General features: G+C 43.4%; 1 protein-coding gene across 2 annotated transcripts in view; it reads right to left on the bottom strand.

The window, feature by feature from the left end:
• The window catches only part of LOC137321710 (V-type proton ATPase subunit C 1-B-like), a 67,524-nt gene that overhangs the window by 1,065 nt on the left and 46,208 nt on the right, over positions 1-20,251 (bottom strand). For both annotated transcript variants that reach the window (XM_067984270.1, XM_067984271.1), the window contains exon 12: positions 12,849-12,978. In XM_067984270.1, coding sequence (XP_067840371.1) covers positions 12,849-12,978 — 130 coding nt within the window. The remainder of the gene's footprint in view (positions 1-12,848; positions 12,979-20,251) is intronic.

Genomic DNA, 20,251 nt, shown 5'->3' with positions numbered 1-20,251 from the left:
ACTTCGTGTCGTGAGGTCGGTGCCTGGTGCCGGCATCGTCAAGGGAACTCGGTGCCAAGGAGAGGTCCGAGAGGATCAGTTAATTTAAGTATTTCACGTTTCCTTGTGGGCCAGGAGGAGCAGTAGTGCTTCCACCCCCTCCCCCCAAAATTGACTTTCCTCACTGCCAGGGACTGTTCCTGTGGCCTTCTGTCGCACTCATCCGACTCTTGTCTCCCGGCCTCAAGTCACTGATGCTAGGTTCAGGTGGGAGTTGGGGCTGGTGTATTTAAATGGCCCTGTCCCATGCTCGCCCCGAGTTAAAGTCAGGGCTTAGGAATTGATCTCATGGCTCTTTTCCGAACTGCCTCCAGAGTTTGAATGTCTCCCTGTGTCTGATTGACCAGAACTCATGGTGCGTCTGACGAGAGCATTATACAGTTTGAGCATGACTTCCTTTGACTTGTACTCTGCTATTTTGGTTATATAGTTCAGCATTCTATCTGTTTTATTGATTGCTGTTGTGCATTGATTGGACATATTAGGGCTGATTTTCCTGATCCTTTCTTGGAGTGAGAAGGTCAAGAAGAAGGGGTATCAGGTAGGTCCAATTTATCCACTTTAATCACCCCTCCCAGGATCTTCATGTGGTGTTTGGCACCTTCTGGCTGCCGATGGAGATTGGTAGCCAGCTGGTCTCGACCTCCAAGGTCCACTGCACCTAACATTTTTGCCCCTTCCATTAGCATCAGGTCCTGTCTATGAGTGGGCCAGCACTGGAAATCCCAGCATTCCTGGGTTTTTGAGTGCACTGCTCCTGTCCAGAATTGGATTGGTTGGTGGGGGGGGGGGGGCGCGGGGGCTAGGTAATCTGCCTACTGAGCATCTAGTTTTCTAAAACTGTTAGATTTTGTTCAATTTCATCCTTAGCTATTTCAACACCACTCATGGAGTATCTTTTTAATTAAATGGTCAAAGAATCTTGTGCAACATGCTCCTAAAGCTCTGATATGCACTCTCAGCAGACAAGGATCCCCACTGGCAGCTCAATCATAGGACAGGAACTGGAAAAGCATCTGAGAATGCAGACCTCTCCCCATTCAGTGGTAAGAACATCGTTTGTCTTGCCAGAATCTGGCTATACCATATAATTTCATTAAAAAGTCATCAAAGCATTTGCAAGATTCGCAGAGGATACTGGATAGGATCTGTGAAATGTTGCAAACTCATTTTAAAAACATTCATAATAAATGTTTTTAAAATACAATTAAAGGTCACGTCATCAGATTTGTCTCTCGCAAGGTATTATCCTCTTGAACGGTACCAAATCTCCTTGAATCCCATCAAGTGTTTCTCAAATAATCTTTCACAGACGAAAACGTGGATAGAGCATATTTGTTCCCAAGCATGAAAGTAATAAGGACAACAGATGAATAACTTCACACAAATAATCAAATTGTGAACAATAAAGGCAAACAGAACATTCCAAGAATATCAAACATCCACTCTGAGACCACTCATAAAATATGGACTGACTTAATATTGAGTTCTTCAGAGATATCAATTTCTTGAACTTCATGTACTACATTCTGTTGAAATTTTCTGAGGATTTATCAAGTTCTTGGAGTTACAGACAAAAAATCTCTGGTAAAATGAAGAATGGGACCACTTTTGCTCGTGCAAGTGTTTCTGACAGTGAGTGTCAATTTGACTTACAAAGTACTCTCTTACCATCTATTGGTAGGAACACAGTACTGCAGGAAATGTTTTTAATTTCAATAACAAAACAAAAACTGCTTATGGATATATTATGAAGAGGTATACACTCCTGTTTAGTGCACTGGTATTTACAGTACATAACTAAGAGTTTGTCATTAAAAACAGTAGTTGGACACATTGAAGGTGAAAACTTAAATTATGAAGGAGCACATTCTGGTGTTAGGACTATTTACCATGCTGTGTACATAGTAAAATTTCAATAATCTGCTATATAGTTTCTAAATCATTTTCTCTGTACATAAAATGTATATTTGGATATCGGTCAAATCAACACTACACTAGACCAACTGAAATGGCTTATCGAATGTGACTTCCATTTTTAAAAAATTTCGCAGAACCCTGCATGATTACCTACTGAATTTATTGACGTTGCAGGCTGGATTTTCCTTTGCTGCATGTAAATGCCATCAGGGGCACAGAGTCCAGTTCCTGGCCAATTTCCCTCCTTACTGCTGCTGTGTTCATCAACTCCAGGGACCGTCAAGGGAAAGATGGTAGAAGGCGGCAGCGGTAGGTCCCTGAAGTCAATCAATAATCTAGTAATGGCCTCCATTTCTTCCATAATGGCTCCCGTCATTAACCTTTCTAGGCCTCCGCCTCGGCCAAGGCCTGAACAAAAGACGTTGTCCTCTGGTCCCGCTGCAGCACCAACAGAATTTTCCTTTACCGCGGTAGCGGGCTCCCTCAGTGGCAGGGATCATGCAGGGAGCCCACCGTTTCCCCCCCCACCCCCCAAAACCGGTTGCATAGGATGTCCTGCCCTGCTGCTACCCAGCCCAAAACAAGAGAATCCAGCCCTGCAAATCTTCAAATGCCATGGATTATAAAGAAACTGGCCCTGAATTTCCATGGGGCCAGTGGTGCATCCCGCCTAAGTTGACCAGGAGTGCAACATGGCCACAGGGAAATTGGCCGGGACCCAGATATGCCAAGCCACAGCCTCCGTCTGCCCCAAACATAGCCCATGAATCAAAGTGGGCAGGGCTAGGGGAAGGGAATTCACACAGCGGGAATTTCCTCGTTCCTAGCCCCTCTAATGCTCAGCAACCTGGATTCCGGGATGAACCTGGTGTCTAGGTGCATTGAGTGGAGGAAGTGGGGCCCACCTGGGGGTACTGGCCTAGACCTCTGTAAAAATGGCGCCATCCTTCTTTTTAGTCCCCTTATAAAGAAAGCTGATGGAGCGCACTTTTTAATTTATTTTTGGCTGGTGGCAACGACTGATTAGCGAGCAGCTTGCTGCCACTGTTTGTCCCATACCCCCCTCCGTGGGTAAACGGTCAAGATGCACCCATAGTGGCACAAGCACCACTATTCTCATGCTAATTAGGTGACCGCCTCCTGGCCACAGATATTCTGGCACGGTCAGAAATGGAGGCCCTCCGCTGGACGAGAAGGGCTGAGAATTTTCAGCCCCATTTCCTGCTTATTTGTTCATCCCCTATTATTCAAATGTTGCTTCTCATAGATATCAATTATAATTTTTTATTTATCACTAATTAGTTTTAATCAGCTAATTTCAGTTCTGTGTCACTTTCTTTTACTGTCTGAGTTCTTAGCACCGATGGTCCATTAAATCTGTGTCAGCTGACATATACTTTTCCCCTGAGGTGTCTAAAGTACCATTCCAATTCTTCGGTGCTAGCCACAGGATATTGATCATTACCTCAGCTCTGGATGACACAATGCTGAACACAGAGGATGTTACTGTTGCCTAACACCATGCATCTCCAGGTGAGTAAGAATGTCAGTATAGACCAACATTGATAGCTGTGCACTTAACTGTTAGCTTGGGCACAGAGTTAGACAAGGATTTCTTGCCTGCATCGGTACATACTTCCCACCAACACTGCTAGCCATTTCACGGTTCAGATGGTTTGGCAAGTCAAGTGGGATTTTCAGAACTCAAGAGTCACTTCAGGATAAAAAAAACCCATACCACCCCTTATCCCCAAGGGTCCAAAATATTGGATACTTTGGCGGGGGTTGGTGGGGGGGAACAGTGTATGCCTGAGACGCATTATAAATGAGGATTGTGACCTACCAAGCTCATTGAATCAAGTTTGTTCTTCAGCAAGTGTTGAGTTAACTTTTAACAAGACAGAGACAGTATGTTCCCCCTTTTGGACATTTTACAAATTATTACAGCAGTCATGTTATTCTGCGACCCAAGGTGTCTTAGCGTGCAGATATGCTTGGCTAAGAATTTCAGACATTCTTGCTGAACTACCTTAAAAATGGAAGCAACACTTTAGGAAGCAAGTTGAGGAGATGCTGCACATTTTTTTAAAAATACAAGAAAAGCCATCCTTGGCATAGCTGCTTAGGGTTTATCCCTTCCCTGCAAAATGAAAGAATTGCTTTCAAGCAAAGATTTCTATCTTTATACCTTAAAAAGCCCAAGCTGGGAAATGAGTAAGGAAGCAGAAAGAAGCCCCTTCCTCTGGTTGATATTGGTTGCGAATAAGTCTGGGCTCGGTTATGACACCTAGGTTAACCTCCACTGTCTAAGCTCACCAATAAAGAATGGCCAGATGAAGTGAGGTCACTACTCATAGAACTGTATTCCAATAAGAATCAGTGCCGTCAGGAAAGGAGGGTGGAATGTTTATATAACATAAATAGTAGGAAACATATAATTTATGACAGGGATTTGTACCAGGCGGATTATAGAATAAATGGTGGGCAAATAACTTAAAAAAAACACAATAAAATTGAACTGCAAATGCCATTTGAGATTAGGAATTGTACTTGGGTGTTTCTTGATAGTCAAATGCTCCTGCCATGTAACTAACATGTCACCATTACGATCATTAATGAAGAAGACATTTTACCACATAATAATCAATATTGATAGTGTACTTTTTTAAAAATTGCATAGAAAATTAAGCCTCCAATTTAAAATTGCTACTAAGAGGGAGGAGATTAAAAGAAATTTCTTTACTCAAAGGGTTGTTGGAACAGAGAGTTGCAGAGGTAGAAACCACTATCTTTTAAGGGAGAACTGGATAAATACTTGTAACAGAGGAAGATACAGGACCATGGAGAGATGGTGGGGTGAGTTTTGGATTGCTCTAGCACAGACATGATGGGTCAAGTGACTTCCTTCTGTGCTGTAAACGTCAATGATTCCTTAGATAAAAAATGGTGGTCACATACAATAATTTATCATGCAGAAAACTAGTTTTCAGTAGGCAGTTTCTGATCACGTTCACCGGGGGTGGGGGGGGGGGAAGATTTTCGGATACAAAACCCGGAAGTGAAGTTAACGGGTCGGATTCTGCATCTCATTTTGATTGAACGATCACATTTTTTCTTACAGGTTTCGTGTCTACCAGCTGTGCAGTGGGCGTACTGCGCACCCACATGACGCGATCTGAAGTCCTCTATTTAAAGTCCCAATGCATAAATGGAATTTGGAGGAGCCAGGAGGAATTTACTTTGGATTCGCAAACAGCAAGGCCAGCACCCAGATTCAATGATGCTTCCCTTGAAATACTGCAGGAGGGACATTATTTTCCTCAGCAATGGGAGGAAGAAACCTGCTTCTGTTACCAAGAAGGCATGGCTGGAGGTGGCTAAGGAGGTGAGGAGCAGGAGCATTATGGCCCAGTCTTGGATGTAGTGCAGGAAGCGTTTTAATGACCTAGATCAGGAAAAGTGAGTACAGTTACTGATTCACCTACATCCTGTGGTGTACAACACCACCCCCCCACCCACCCCCGGCCCACTCTGTCTTGCCAAGCGTACTCCATCTTCATCACTCCTCATACCCACTTAAGTTTCAGCAACACCCATCCTTCACTTTCTATGCAGTTCCTCACCTCCCCATGAATCCATCCACTGCTGCCACTCACCCCAATTCTTATGCAATTGATGCATCTGTCTGATAGTCACCCTCTGATGCATCTGTCTGATAGTCACCTTCTGATGCATCTGTCTGATAGTCACCCTCTGATGCATCTGTCTGAGAGTCAGCCTCACCCAATGTACTGCATCTATCTGGTGAATACGTGACCTTCAGTCACTCACAAGTCTGTTCTTTCGCCCATTGTAGGAGGAGAGAGAGCAAAACGCAAGGGAGAGGGAGAGGACGAGGACTGGAGGTGGCCCACTACAAATAGTCCAGCTGACAGGTGCAGTGGAGGACGTTCTGGAGATATGTGGGACATCTGCGTCCCTCTCAATCGGACTTGGAGAGACTGGGAACTTGCAGTTGCCTGGTGACAGAATTTAAAACATCTCTGATGCACATGCCGACTTTATTTCATCAATGATTGAACTATGAGAAGCCCAAGTATGATTGGTAAGTTTGTTACTTTACCAGGGCTAATTCATATCACTTTCTAATGTCTTCCAGGGCCTTCATGCGTAAAACAAGAGTCTGTGGAGAAGCATGACCATGATTCATCAGAGGACCTCATTCCTTCTGAGCGTGCACTGTTCCAGGACATACCAAGCACCAGCACAAATACTTGCACTTCGGTGGGTCCTGTTAGGCAGTTAGTTGAGTTTTCAACCGGTGATTCACAACTCACAAGTAAGCACGAACAGACACTGGTGGGAGGGACAGCTGTGGAGAGTCCGTGTCAGGGGGCACACTCCTCTCCAAGTAACAACTTTGCGAGACACTGGCAAATGTGCCACGCACACTCTCCACAATACGGAGAGGATGGAGGCGTCCAACTCCAACAGTAGTGGATTGGTGGCGCAGGTAATTGCGAGAATATTTGCCATGGAGAGAGTGGCCGCCTTTGTGGAGTTTCAAGCATGGCTGTCAAATGAGTCTATGCAGGCCATGACCATGGCCGTGCAGGAGATGTCTGCCGTCTTAAACAGGATGACAGATACCTTATTCGTGGCCTTACAATGTGTCACTGATGTGCGCCAAGCTGCTCTTCAGCAGAGTGGCAGGAGTGATGTGGCGCTGGCTGAGGAGAGGGATGATGGCAAAAGGGGACTTGGAAGTGGGAACTCCACTCAAATTGTTCCCACATCTCACCCGTTCCCCCCACCCCTCGCCCAGTACCCACAATGCTGCCTCGTCTCCTGATGGCCAAGTCTGCCCCTGCACAGATGCAGATGGAGCAGTCTTTGGTGGGGCCCTCACGAACTCCAAAACCTGAGGTCATAGGGCAAAAGCATCTCAACAGTCAGGGCAGGGATCCGAGCAACCTGCCACTACCTCTGCTGAAGCCACAGGGGATGCACCATGTAGAAGCGGTAGGAAGAGAAAAGCTAAGCAATTGTAATTCATCAAGGGTATGCACAAGGGTATTTGAAAAAATGTTATGTTGTGAAGTTTCCTTTTTTTAAAAATATCAGCACATAAAATATATTGATTAGCACCACTTCCACATCTTGCCCATCACTGCACCCCAACTGCCAACTTGCCCTTTCATTTGCTTCATGATGAATGTCAATACATGACGGGACCCGATGGGTGGATGTGCAATGGGTGTATGCATGGTTGAAGGACTGTTTTGTGCAAAGGGTGGGGGAGGGGGGATTGGGAGTGGGCCGGAGTATTTCAATTTTTCTTTTTCCCTACACTGACTAACTAAGTGAACCTTTGAGATATGAGGGCATCCCTGGCACCAATGTACACGGCTGGTCTGACGCTGAATGCCCCATCATCATATTGCTCATCCTCCTCTTCTTCAATGTTCTCATCATAAGATGATTGACAAGCTCCTTGGTCATCCTCCATCTCTAATCCTCTCTGCTGCACAATGTTGTTCAGGTCACAGCACACCACAATTATTGTGGACACCCTCATTGGCGAGTACTGAAGGGCAGCTCCAAACCTATCCAGGCACCTGAAGCGCATCTTCAACATTTCGATGGCTTGCTCAATGACACACCCGGTGGTCATGTGGCTCTGGTTGTAACGCTCTGGCGCCTCATTCATGAAGATCCTCACAGGTGTCATGACCCAAGTTTGCAGGGAGTATCCCTTGTCTCCTACGAGCCAGCCCTTAAGTCTATCTCCTGGTAGGAATAGGTCTGGAATGTTGGACACAATGTAAAAGCATCACGACAACTCCCAGGGAATCTGGTGCACATCTGCATGAACCTCTTCTTGTGGTTGCCCACCAGCTGTGCATTGATGGAGTGAAATCCCTTGGAGTTGATAAAAACGCCTGGTTCATGTGATGGTCCTCAGATTGTAATCGATTGCACCCTGTACCTGTGGGAGACCAGCCAGAGAGGAGAATCCAACTGCCCGCTCTTTCTGGCTATTGTCGTTGCAGGGGAAGTTGACATAAGTGGACGCCCTGGCAAACAACCCATCCATTACCTGCCTTATACATTTATGCCAGAGGCAAAAAATTGAGGGCAGTGGAGACTTTTACGGCCACAGGCATTGCGTGGCCACCAGGTCCAGCAGGGAGCAGCTCTTCTTGAAGGAAGCTGCAGATGCCTGCGAACACCTGCCAGCTCAATCTGAGCCTGCTTAGGCAGTGCTCCTCAGACAAGTCAAGGAAGCTGAGCCTGTGTCTGTAGACCCTCTCACGTGGGTAATGCCTCCTGCGACCTTGGCCCCGATGTTGCTCTCCACTCTGCTCTTCTCTCTGCTGTTCTCCAGGTCTGTGTTGTGCACCTCTCTCTTGTGCACCTGCAAATCCCACCACAGCACAATGTGGCTGCCGTAGATGGGGATTGTCTTCCTCCTCCGATGTCCTATTGAATACATCCATGGCGCCCCACCCGCACAACCCCCCCCCCCTCCTGATCTTGTCCATTTGAAAGCCTCCAAAGTTCTGAAAAAGCTCTATGAACACAAGAAAACTCTGCCAAACGTTTGCCGGAGGGAACTGAGATGCCGGCTGTAAGCACTGAGCTTTTATTCACATCGGGCAATCAGAACTTTAAAGACTCCCATGACCTGTGGCTCCATTTCACCTCCATTTCACTGGCAAGTTTCCCGAGCCCCGGGAAACTCGTGCTGGAGGCATTAAATTTGAATGCCTGTTGAATTCAATTTAAATACGACTCATTAACATCTGTTAATCATGTAAATTGCTCTGATAATTACTGACTCACCTGTATTAATTATCAACCCCCCTATCGCACGCAGCCAAACGCGCCTCCGTTAAACCCAGAAGTGGGAGCGTTGGAGCCGGGTTGCGGTCACACTTCAAATTTCTATTATTTTATTCTCACCTGCTCGCAACCCACCCATTCCTGGGGGTTAAAATCTGTCCCCTCCCTCCCCCCCCACCCCCAGGTCTCCCTTTCATTAGCACATATTCGCATTTCTGCTGGGTGTGTAGCAGGTGTAGGAAGCTCCCAAGGGCTTAGTCGGAGGGCACTTTATTAGCATTGGACAATGGATGCAATCACCATTTCGGGCATATCTCTGGCACCTGCCCCATGCCCAAAGAAATTCACCCGATTGTCCACCTTCAGGGGGAAGGTTGCCAAGGGGGCCAATCTGGCTGGTTTTAAAAAAGAATTGAGAGGTTTTCAGGGTTCTGGGCCTCTTGTCTTGTAAAGGGCAGGTATAACTGGGTCTCCTGTGAATAATGGCAGGAGATCAGAGGAACCCGTATAGAATTTCAGGGCCCTCACAACCTGCATGCAGTTGTACGCTATTACCACTGGGGTCTCTGCAGTGCTGTCTATATAGATCGCTCTCATCTGCAGCCTTGATCTCTCCATATTGGATTTTTTTTGTTGCATTGTAACCAGGTAAGTTAAAAAGTCATTTAAAAAATCATTCACTTTTAAAAATGTGCTTATTTTTTGATGTTAATTATTAATACCTCTACTTTTCCTCTTCCAGGTGTAATATACCCAAACTGACCTCTCGCTCCCTCCCCTATTTGAACACTCTGGGGGTGAAATTGGTCTTTGGCAACAGCGCAAAATGGACGATAGTGAATCAGCAACCAATTTTCTTTTCATGATAAAGAATTATGCCCTTGGGAGTTGACAAATTTCACCTCACCTAATGTGAGCAATACTGCCAGCTCCAGAGGAGGCACTACCTCTAAAACTCTGCAATACTTTGCAGATTTCAGCATTTGCTAACACCCCTGTAACTCTCTGCTCCCCCAATAATTTCCTACAGACACATCGCAACCCTGTGCATCGTGATCACTTCTATGACCAAATACAAGACAGAAAATGTGGCCTGGGAACAAGATCTAAGCCATCTGTTAAGGGAGCAGGAATAACCCGGTATGGAGACAGTTCCTCAACACCACCATCTGCAATGATATGCATGACGGCCAAATCAAGATCATACATCACAAATACTGCACCCCACACAAGCTCAAATTTTATTTCTCTGTACTAGATGACTGCTGGAGGGGCTGTGCCCAGAAAGGTACCATCCAACACATATTTTGATCATGCTTTCACATTCAGGCATTCTACAACAGTAATCTGCGAGACCACAAAGACCATGCCTGGTCTTGTAAATGCAGAAGACCCAGTTAGGTGCTTGCTGGGTCTACCTAGTGACAGGACAAAGAGCCCCACAAGGAGTAGGCTAGCACAATTTTCATTACTAGTTTACAAAAGTGCATCCCTTCCCTGTGATAAAATACAGGCCTCCCTACAGATGGCTGAAGCACATGTGGGACATATTGCAAACAGAACGAGTGATGTTCAGTTTCTGCCTAGAACTCAAGAAATACCATCAATCTGGGGCCCATTTTTGGAGATTTATTCAGAACAGTGACCCAGCCACTGACTATGAAGGACAACTAACCCAGCTGACATGACCACTCCCAGACCTAACTAAACTCCAGAAGCAAAAAACAAACAAATTGCGTCAACCATTTGACCTGCATTACTCCCAGCAGTCATGTCAAGAAACTTAGATAGATCAATACACTCCCCCACAAGCACCATGGAATTAAAATGTACAACATATATATAAAATATGATGGAATGAGCTGCAGAGTTGAGGATCCTCCCACCCCCGGAGAAGGAAGAGGAAGCTGGCTATATAAGGCATATAATGGGAATAATAGTAGACTTTCAATGTCTAGAGAATGCAATGAAATAATTTTAAAACGTTAATAGAATGCTAGGATATATAGCTTGAACATCAGAGTACAAGTCCACATAATTTTATGATAAGGCTTTACAAGCATTGCTCAGACCACACGTAGAGTACTGTATTCAGTTCTGGTCACAATCACCAGTTGTGTCATTTTGGAGACAATTTAGCTCCAAAAGAAACTTTATGTATTCCCCCCGCCCAAGGAGGATAGCTACTTGAAGCAATAATTCATCAAGCAATTAAATCTATTAAGTATCATCTATTGGGTTGATTAATTATGTGCTGTACAATTTTTTTTCTGAAGTAAGAATATAAGAAAGGCCAAGGACAAGATAAGGCCCTTCAGCCCATTGAACGCAAGTCCAGAAGGTTCTGTGGAGAGGGAGGTGGAAGCCTGACATACCATTATTACCAGTTATTTTTAAATATACCTGTTCTATATGCAATGCTGGAAGACGTTGAGGACCTTATTATTTGGTGCTTCTGTGGGTCTTCACACAAGCCAGGAAAGTGGATGCAATTTAAATTCATCAAAAGCAAATTTAAACAGATGTTAAGAAGATCTTCATTACTCAAAGAATGATAAATGTTAGGAATAATCCACCCAGCAGGGTGGTAGAGGCAATATTAGGGGCATTCAAATGTGTGCCAACAAAGAAGAGTTATTGTACCAAATGGATGAGCTTCGATGGGCCGAAGATCCGTTTCTTGTCCTTGGATTTTCTTATGTTCTTATTTCAGAAAAAAAAAATCATTTTTTATAGCACAGAAATAATCAATGCAATAGATGAACCAGATGGTACTAATCCTGCCTAGCTGGTATTTAATTATTTTATGGATTATTGCTTAAAATGGAGGGATATGTACGAAAGGCCTCTATGGGGCCAAGTTGACTCCAGGATGACATGGCAGGCAATAATAGATTAGAACAACATTAACCTTTGTGGTGGCCTTAGTAATCCCATTCCTGAGCCAATCAGGTCTCCAGTAGTCCAGGGTACTGCTGATGATAGACCTGCTATTTTAGCTCATTAATGGAACCTGCAGGGGTTGACCCATCACTGGGGGTGGGGATTCTTCCCACTTGGCTCCACAAAACCCTACAAACTAATGCTCCACCTAGCAGGGTTGTCCTGGTTGGACAATCAGCAGGAAGCTTACCAGTGCTCTGTGCTGGTAAGATATGCTGTTTTAGCTAGATAAGCTACACCGGAACCACTGCGCACACCAAGCCTTAACTTGTGCTAAACTGCACGGAAGTTGACTGGGCTTGGTAAGGACTATGGGGAGAGAACGGCACTCCATAATCAGGCAAACAGAAACTTTACCTGTATGCAATTCTCAGTAACGTAGCTTGGAGACTCTTAACCACGATCAACAGTTTTCGCACATCACTCAGCTGACCAGAAAAAAAATTACAGAATACACTAGATATTCCTGAAAATTTTACGAGACGTTCAACACCTGTTACATGGGATAGACACTGGAAATGCTATCTCCATAGTACAGTGCCCCCTAAAGCAGTGTGAGTGCTGTAGGGGTCGATTTTCTTCTGTTTTGCATCCGGGGAATGTTAAGTTCCCAGGCCCAAAGACAGAGAAAAAGGACATAGATATATTATATGAGTGAATGTACACTTTTAAGAATTCAATTAAATGGTTATAGTTAATGTAAACCCTGATTATAACTTCAAAGTAAATGTATGATGTCAGGTCTGCACCCCTTTTGTAGTGTCCTGGGATTTCCAGAATTTCCCCCAAGGAGTGGGCTTGCCCTGAAGCTGGTGCAAACATTGAAATTGGTGTTAAATGCAACGGGTGAGATGTCATGGTGCCTCCTGCCTCATTTTCCACCCCATTAGGAAGGGGGCCGAAATGAAGTCTTGAGTCTTACGTCTGACGTCCCTCAGATCAGGGGAGCTGAGAGATGCTGGTCAAGGAGGAGAGAAAAACTGGAGCACAGAATGAGAATAAGGTACTGGCAAGGGCTTGAATTCACAACTTTTTTAGTTGCAGAAACAAAAGCATAATAACTTAGCATCCATTATTAGCACATTATTGCATACACTTACATCAATGGTGCTTGCTGCAGCAACTTCATCTAGGTGTTTAAAAAGTGCATTGAGAACATCTCGTAGTCGCTTCATGGTTTTTTTATTTGGTTGTAGAAGCATGGCCTGGAAGTTAACAGGAAGCCCATATCTGGAAAAGTTGCAATTGTGTATAGAATAATACATTAATTAGGGATGTAAGCAGGTAATAAATAACAGTTAGATATTCAAATGTTGTCATAAACCAATCCTGAATAGATTAAAATCAAATGGGCCTCTTAATTGCAAAACAATCTCAAGCATTTTAAAAAAAGAAAAAAATATAAAATTGAGTCTGCTTTTCATTTTCAACCAATTATGTTCAATGTGGTTTGGGAGGCGGTGGGACATAGGATTATGGGTATAACAGAAAATGTCCATCAATATCTGATCTGGTAACCTTTTGTCAGAGCTGATAAAGGAAAGTGGGACAGCTCCTTTATATAAATGACCAAAACAAAGAGAGCAAAGGACAAGCAGGTAAATGGCAAAAGGACAGTAATGCTAACAACTTTGCAGAAAGGCAGCTAATAGATTTAATAACTTATCAACAGATTTTTTTTTAAACTTAGAAAGAAACATCGTCACAGAAATTCTCAGAAATAGGAGTGTCATCTTTAATTACAGTACAGTATCTTTTGGCTTAAATAATCATGGGAGAGGAATTTCCAAGAATTCATTCTATCTTTTCAGTAGTTTAATAGTGCTCCAGCTCCCACTATACAAAGATTGATCAGAAGTTACGTACATCTGAACACAGAAATATGCTATGAAGAAATCGTTTACACCTCACTGACCTACAGTATACACAACATAAAAGCTGATGTGGATACACGTATATCATTTGGACAGCTATAAGCCATTGGGAAAGAAAATATAGATTATGTTTGCCATTTATGTGGCCACTGTACTTAGCTCACATTCTAGACAAATTCCAGTTGCTACACAAACAAAATAACTTGTCCTCATTATCCAATGCTATCCTCCTTACTCTATTGTTTCCACCATACATTCATCAACTTCCTTCAAATTACAGCCCTCAGTATACGCACAACCTTTATTTCTCTCACTACAATGGCTGAGTTAAGGGTACGGCAATGTAGTGATTATAGTACTGTACTAGTAACCCAGTGGTTTTGAGTTCAGATCCCTTTGTGATAAGTTGTGAAATTGAATTCTGGTAATTTGTGGACTAGCACCAGAAAAAATTACCATCAAAGCTGCCAGATTGTTGTAAAGTTCCAATTGGTTCACTAATGCCCTTCAGGGAAAGATACCTGCCTGTTAGTCCCATAATATATGGATGACTCTTAATGCTCTCTATAGTGACCGAGCAAGCCACCCAGTTATAAGTAGTTGCTACATAACACAATCATAAGGGAAATACTGGATCGACCTGTCAGCAACTACCCAGGCATCAGATCAGGACCAGATTCCAGCAATCCTAGCTGAGTTGAAGCTGTAAAGTTTTCCTCACTTACATCAAGAGACTGGTCTTTAAGTTGGGAGAGCTGTCCCACAGACTAGTCAAGCAGCACAGCCATACTCACAAAATCATATCTATCAGCCCTGCAGCAGGACAGGCACACCAGAAGGGGGAGGAGAGGGCACAGTTAAAAATAGTTGGGTAGGGTTGGCCCTGGAAGTCCTCAACGTTGATTCCAGACCCCACAAAGTTTTATGGCTTCAGGTCAAACCAGGCCAAGAAAATCTCCTGCTGATTACTGCCTAATACCCCCCTCAACTGACGAATCATGTTGAACACCAATTGGGGAAATGTTCTCTAGGTGGGGGACTTTAATGTCCACCACCAAGAGTGCCTCAGTAGTACCAGCATTGACTGAGTCCTCAAAGGATGTAGCTGCGAGATTGGACCTGCTTCAGAAACACGAGCAGTTCACTTGATTAATGTCCCTGCTATTTGACTTAATATCCAGCCCTCCACTATTGGCGCATGGTGGCTGCAGCATGTACTATCTACATGACGCACTGCAGCAACTCACCGAGCTTACTTCGACAGCACCTAACAACCCAGTAATCCTGACCAATGAGAAGGACAAGAGCAGCAATATCATGGGAATATTATCACCTTCAAGTCCCCGACCAAGTCACACACCATACTGACTTAGACATATAGGGTTAGAAATTTATTTCGGCCTATTTTTGGGTCCAGAGTGGTCGGCGCGCTGGGAGCAGGAACCAGAGGCATGCCTAACCAACATGTGTATCCTCTTCCCTTTGATGTCTTTACCCTTAGTTCTTCCTTATCTAGTGGTATTCTTGACCTCATCATCTCCTCTGATCTCAATTCAAACTCCTACACCCCCTCCATTGTTAAATTTGCCTCCAAAAAGTTTAGTTTCCTCTTTTGTGCCAAAAACTTTCAAAAACTCAATTCTATAAAGCCCAAGTCTGATCAAGACTTGAACACTTGAAGACTTTTGTCATCCTCCACTGCCACCCCTTCTTTTCGTACTCCTGAACAGGACAAAAAGGAAAACCTTGTTGTCTGATATGTGATCTCTCTCTCTCTCCCATCTTTCTATCTCTCACCTTTCTCTCTCCCATTCCCAACCTTTCTTGTCTTCCTCTCCTCCTATACTCTTCAGACTTCTAAAACCCAAGCTTGATATCATCTAATCACTACTTCCTGATTTACTTCATCTTCTCTTTTACTTTTTTTCAGCCAAGAAATTGCTCTCAGTGTGCTATTTTGGAGTAATTGTGAGTTGCTAAGGTTTTTGGAAGAATTACTGCCGTTCTTTAACCCTCAATATCACTATTTTTAGTTGCGTATTTAAACCATGTGACTTTGTACCCACACAGCAGGCTACCCAATCAAGCATTGTCAAAGATTGACATCCTGAGCAACAGCTAAATGGGAAAAACTGGCATTTAAACCCCAGGCTGTGGATATTCTCTACAATTTTGCTGTAGAATAGAGCTAGGAAGCATGAAAATAGCATGTTTTGATGACCTAGCACTGGAGGTCCTGATCGATGAAGTGTGAGAAAGGAGTGCTGTCCTGGTGGAACAGAAGGGTACCATCCTCAAAAAAAATTCATTCAGCAAGCTTGGGAGTAGTGTGCAGGACGACCCAGAGGTACAGGTCAGGAAGAAGATGGCTGACCTGAAGCAAAGAGGTGGCTGCAGAGATAGTGGATGCATTGGTTTTGATCTTCCAGAATTCCCTAGATTCTAGAACGGTCCCCGTGGATTGGAAGGTAGCAAATGTAACTCTGCTATTCAAGAAAGGAGGGAAAGAGAAAACAGGGAACTATAGGCCAGTTAGCCTGACATCAATAGTAGAGAAAATGCTAGAATCTATTATTAAGGATGTAGCAACAGGGCACTTAAAAAATCATAATATGATTAGGCAGAGTCAACATGTTTTATGAAAGCAAAATTGTGTTTGACAAATCTATTAGAGTTTTTTGAGGGTGTAACTAGCAGGGTAGATAAGGGGGTACCAGTGGATGTAGTATATTTGGATTTTCAAAAGGCATTCGACAAGGTGCCACACAAGAGGTTGTTTCACAAGATTAGGGCTCCTGGGATTGGGAGTAATATATTAGCATGAATTGAGGATTGGTTAACAGACAGAAGAGAGTAGGAATAAACAGGTCATTTTCGGGTTGGCAGGTTGTAACTGGTGGGGTGCAGCAAGGATCAGTGCTTGGGCCTCAGCTGTTTACAATCTATATCAATGACTTAGATGAGGGAATCGAGTGTAATGTATTCAAGTTTGCTGATGATACAAAGCTAGATGGGAAAGTAAGCTGCGAGGAGGACGCAAAGAGGCTGCAAAGGGATATAGGCAGGTTAAGTGAATGGGCGAGAAGGTGGCAGATGGAGTATAATGAGGGGAATTGTGAAATTATCCACTTTAGTAGGAAGAATAGAAAAGCAGAATATTTTTTAAAAGGTGAGAGACTAAGAAATGTGGGTAGTCAGAGGGATTTGGATGTCCTTATACATAAATCACAGGAAGTTAACATGTAGGTACAGCAAGCAACTAGGAAGACAAATGGCATGTTGGCCTTTATTGCAAGGTGGTTGGAGTATAAGAGTAAGGAGGTCTTGCTGCAATTATATAGGGCTCTGGTGAGACCACACCTGGAGTATAGTGTACAGTTTGGATCTCGTTACCTAAGGAAGGATTTACTTACCTTGGAGGCAATGCAACGAAGGTTCACTTAATTGATTCCTGGGATGAGAGGGTTGTCCTATGAGGAGAGATTAAGTAGAATGGGCCTATATTCTCTGGAGTTTAGAAGAATGAGAGGCGATCTCATTGAAAAATTCTTAGAGGGCTTTACAGGGTAGATGCTGAGAGGCTGTTTCCCCTGGAGAGGCTGGAGAGTCTAGACCTTGAGGTCATAGTCTCAAGAAAAGGGGTCAACCATTTAGGACCGATTGAGGAAAAATTTCTTCACTTAGATGGTTGTGAATCTTTGGAATTTTTATGTTCCTTTTTTGGGATATTTGGATAATTGGATAATTCCCTAATTATTCAATAGGATCCTGAAAAAGTATACATATGGTTGCTTAAATTAGAAATGTGGCTGGAATTAATTTGGGCTTTTTCTACTTCTATTTCCGTTCATGTTTTGAACTCTTTTATTTAAATTGTGTTGATTGGGCAATTGGCAGAACTAGTCTGACAGGGTTACTGGGTTAATACAAGTAATTGAAATGATAAAATTATTGTATACCTAATTGCTGAATCTACTAATATTAATTAGCTTCCTCACACCTCCAAACTAATCCCACCGATGTTTATTGTTTCAGTTAAAATCTACAGAAATAAATATCAACATCTTGCATTTATATAGCACCTTTAATGTAGAGGAACTTCCCAGGTACTTGACAGAGGAGTAATTAGACACAAATGGGCACTAAGACATAGAAGGAGATATTAGGAGGGATGACCAAAAGTTTGGTCAAAGAGATGGGCTTTAAGGAGGGCTTTAAAGAAGAGGGAGGTAGGGAATTCCAGAGCCTGGGGCCTGGAAACAGCAGCAGTGGTTGGGTAGGTGGTGAAAAATATAGTCCGGTGGGGAGGCTTCAGTAAGGGTTAAGGTGTCGCCACCCATGAACCAAGTTTCTATCAAAATCATGATGTCAATGCAAACATCCACCATAAGGTCATGGATGGCAAGGGCCTTGTTCACGAGCGAAGATATTCTGGAGGAAAATGCCGTGAGGGGTGATGATTATTGATCTGCTAGCAGAGTCCAAGGAGGTAGCGACTGAAGGTTAATGGGCCCTTCCTCGAGGCGCAGAGGGTAGTTGTGGGGTTATCCCAGGGGGATTCAAGCCTGGGATGGGGGTAGGAGAGTAGGCAGGCAGAGGAATAATGGGCCAGATTTTGCTGTGAAAATAATGGTGAGGCTAACAGCACTCACCGTTATTTATGTGCAAATCGAACAGTAACTTCCGGTGGCCACACATCTGCAGTTAAACACGGAAATTGGGAAGTTGCTGTTTGAGATGTGATGCTCCTCCAAAAGTTGGGTGAAAACAGCATCTCGCCATCTGGTTCCCAACGGCGTGGAGTTCCTATACTTACCTTATAGATACAGAATAAACGCGACAAAAATAGTTAAGTCAATTCATTTCAAGTCCTTTTAACTGCGTGGTAAGTCTTAATTACTGCCAATCAACCTCTCTGGCACTGAAAATTAACTTTTACAAAAATGGAGTCTCATTCCTTCAGATTTTAATTATTGTTGGACATTAAAAAAATGTATAATTTTTTTGTTACTTTTTCTTTCTGTCTCTTTTATCTCTGTCTCTTAATTCAATCTTTCTTACCCTCTCTTTATTTCGCTTTCTGTACCTGATTTGACATTGAATTCACTATTCTAACTTATACTTCCTGGTTCTGACTGCGCTGTTATTGACAATGCTTCAATCAGACTGGTTAAGGAGATACACGGTTGCTTGTCCTGTTCATGCAGGTTCCAGGAGCCCTGTAGAGGGCACCGCGCTGTTTAGATTTCTAATTTACTGGAACTTGCAGTGCAAAAGCTCATAGAAAGTCTATGGGCAAGTGCAAGCCTAACGAACGTCGCGCTCACAGCAAAATCCGGCCCCAAGAATAATAATAAAAGGTTCATAAGTCTTTGTAATTTTTAAAAAGACTACTGGTGGTGACAGACTCTTAAAAATTGAATTAAATAGTATACAACATACTTTATTTTTCTAACTTGACAAATTTAGGATGGGCCTGTGCGGTGGTAGATCTGTCCTTCTGTCTTGTCCCTCAGCTGGTCAGTCTTTGCTGTTTGGCAGACAGCAATTCCTCTGTCATTGCTCAAATACCATCCAGGATGAAATTAAACTTCATTTTCAACTTGTTGAAAGATTTGAGATCTTGAGCCAGAATGGATTTTAGGACATTTCTGCTTAAAGATTTAAGTCTGCACATTACTGTTGCACTTTTCAGGAGTTAATTGAGGTGACTTTGGGTTTTTGAGGGTCACAAAAAAAAAGCTGCTTAACAGGCTGTTATTGTTATCAGTGTGTGGGCTAAAACATTGTCCTTAATACCCACACCATGCAGCTAGCCATTGAGACAGAAAAGGGAGTAATTATCATTCTTAGCACTAAACTGCATTTAGAAGCCAGTTAACAACCCCCTTAGGTAGCCAGAGGGGGTTGTTAACTGAACAAAATTGCTGAAGTTTTACAGAGGGAGGAAAGGCAGATTTACCAGCCAGCTGCTGGAAAGCAAGAGGGGAGATGCACTTTGTGGGACTGCTACACTTCCAGAAACAGCAGCCGGCATGAGAGGAAGTGACAGAAACCAGGCAGGACCAATCTGCCAACATAGTACCTGATGGGCCCCTCGCACTGCACAGCCCAAGGAGGTCCACGGTGACCAAAATCCCAAGAGGCCATCGGTGAAAGCTTGCCACCAGTCAGCAAACTTATTCCTTGCAAGTAATTTAGGTTTAAGAATCACTTACATGAGCTTACATGTCACGTAGAATTACATGGATATCTGACACAAAGCAAAAAGCACCCTGCCAAATCAAGCTGACATAATTGACACACCGGACAATAGCCAAAATAAATGCACTGCTTTAGTTTCAACATTATGCTGAGTATTTATTTCTCATAAAGCAGGTGTCCAGTGCAAGATGGCAAAGGGTGATATTTGTAAAACTGAGCATGATGGTGTAGGAGAAGTTTGTTTGGGCTTGGTTACTTTGTAGATGTGGCTTGTAGCTGTAGCACACATTAGAAGATATCTTAAACTAGTTAATGCTATCTGAACAAAAATGAATTTTATTCTCTCGGGGGTCAAATTTCCTCGATCATTCTGCCAGACTCCTGCCAGCTCACCTTTTACTAAAGACTCCAGTTCATAGACTGAA

This window comes from Heptranchias perlo, chromosome 5 (assembly GCF_035084215.1).
Source record: "Heptranchias perlo isolate sHepPer1 chromosome 5, sHepPer1.hap1, whole genome shotgun sequence".
NCBI lineage: Eukaryota > Metazoa > Chordata > Chondrichthyes > Hexanchiformes > Hexanchidae > Heptranchias > Heptranchias perlo.
Note: the sequence above shows the minus strand (reverse complement) of the source record. Positions and strands in the feature narration are given on the sequence as shown.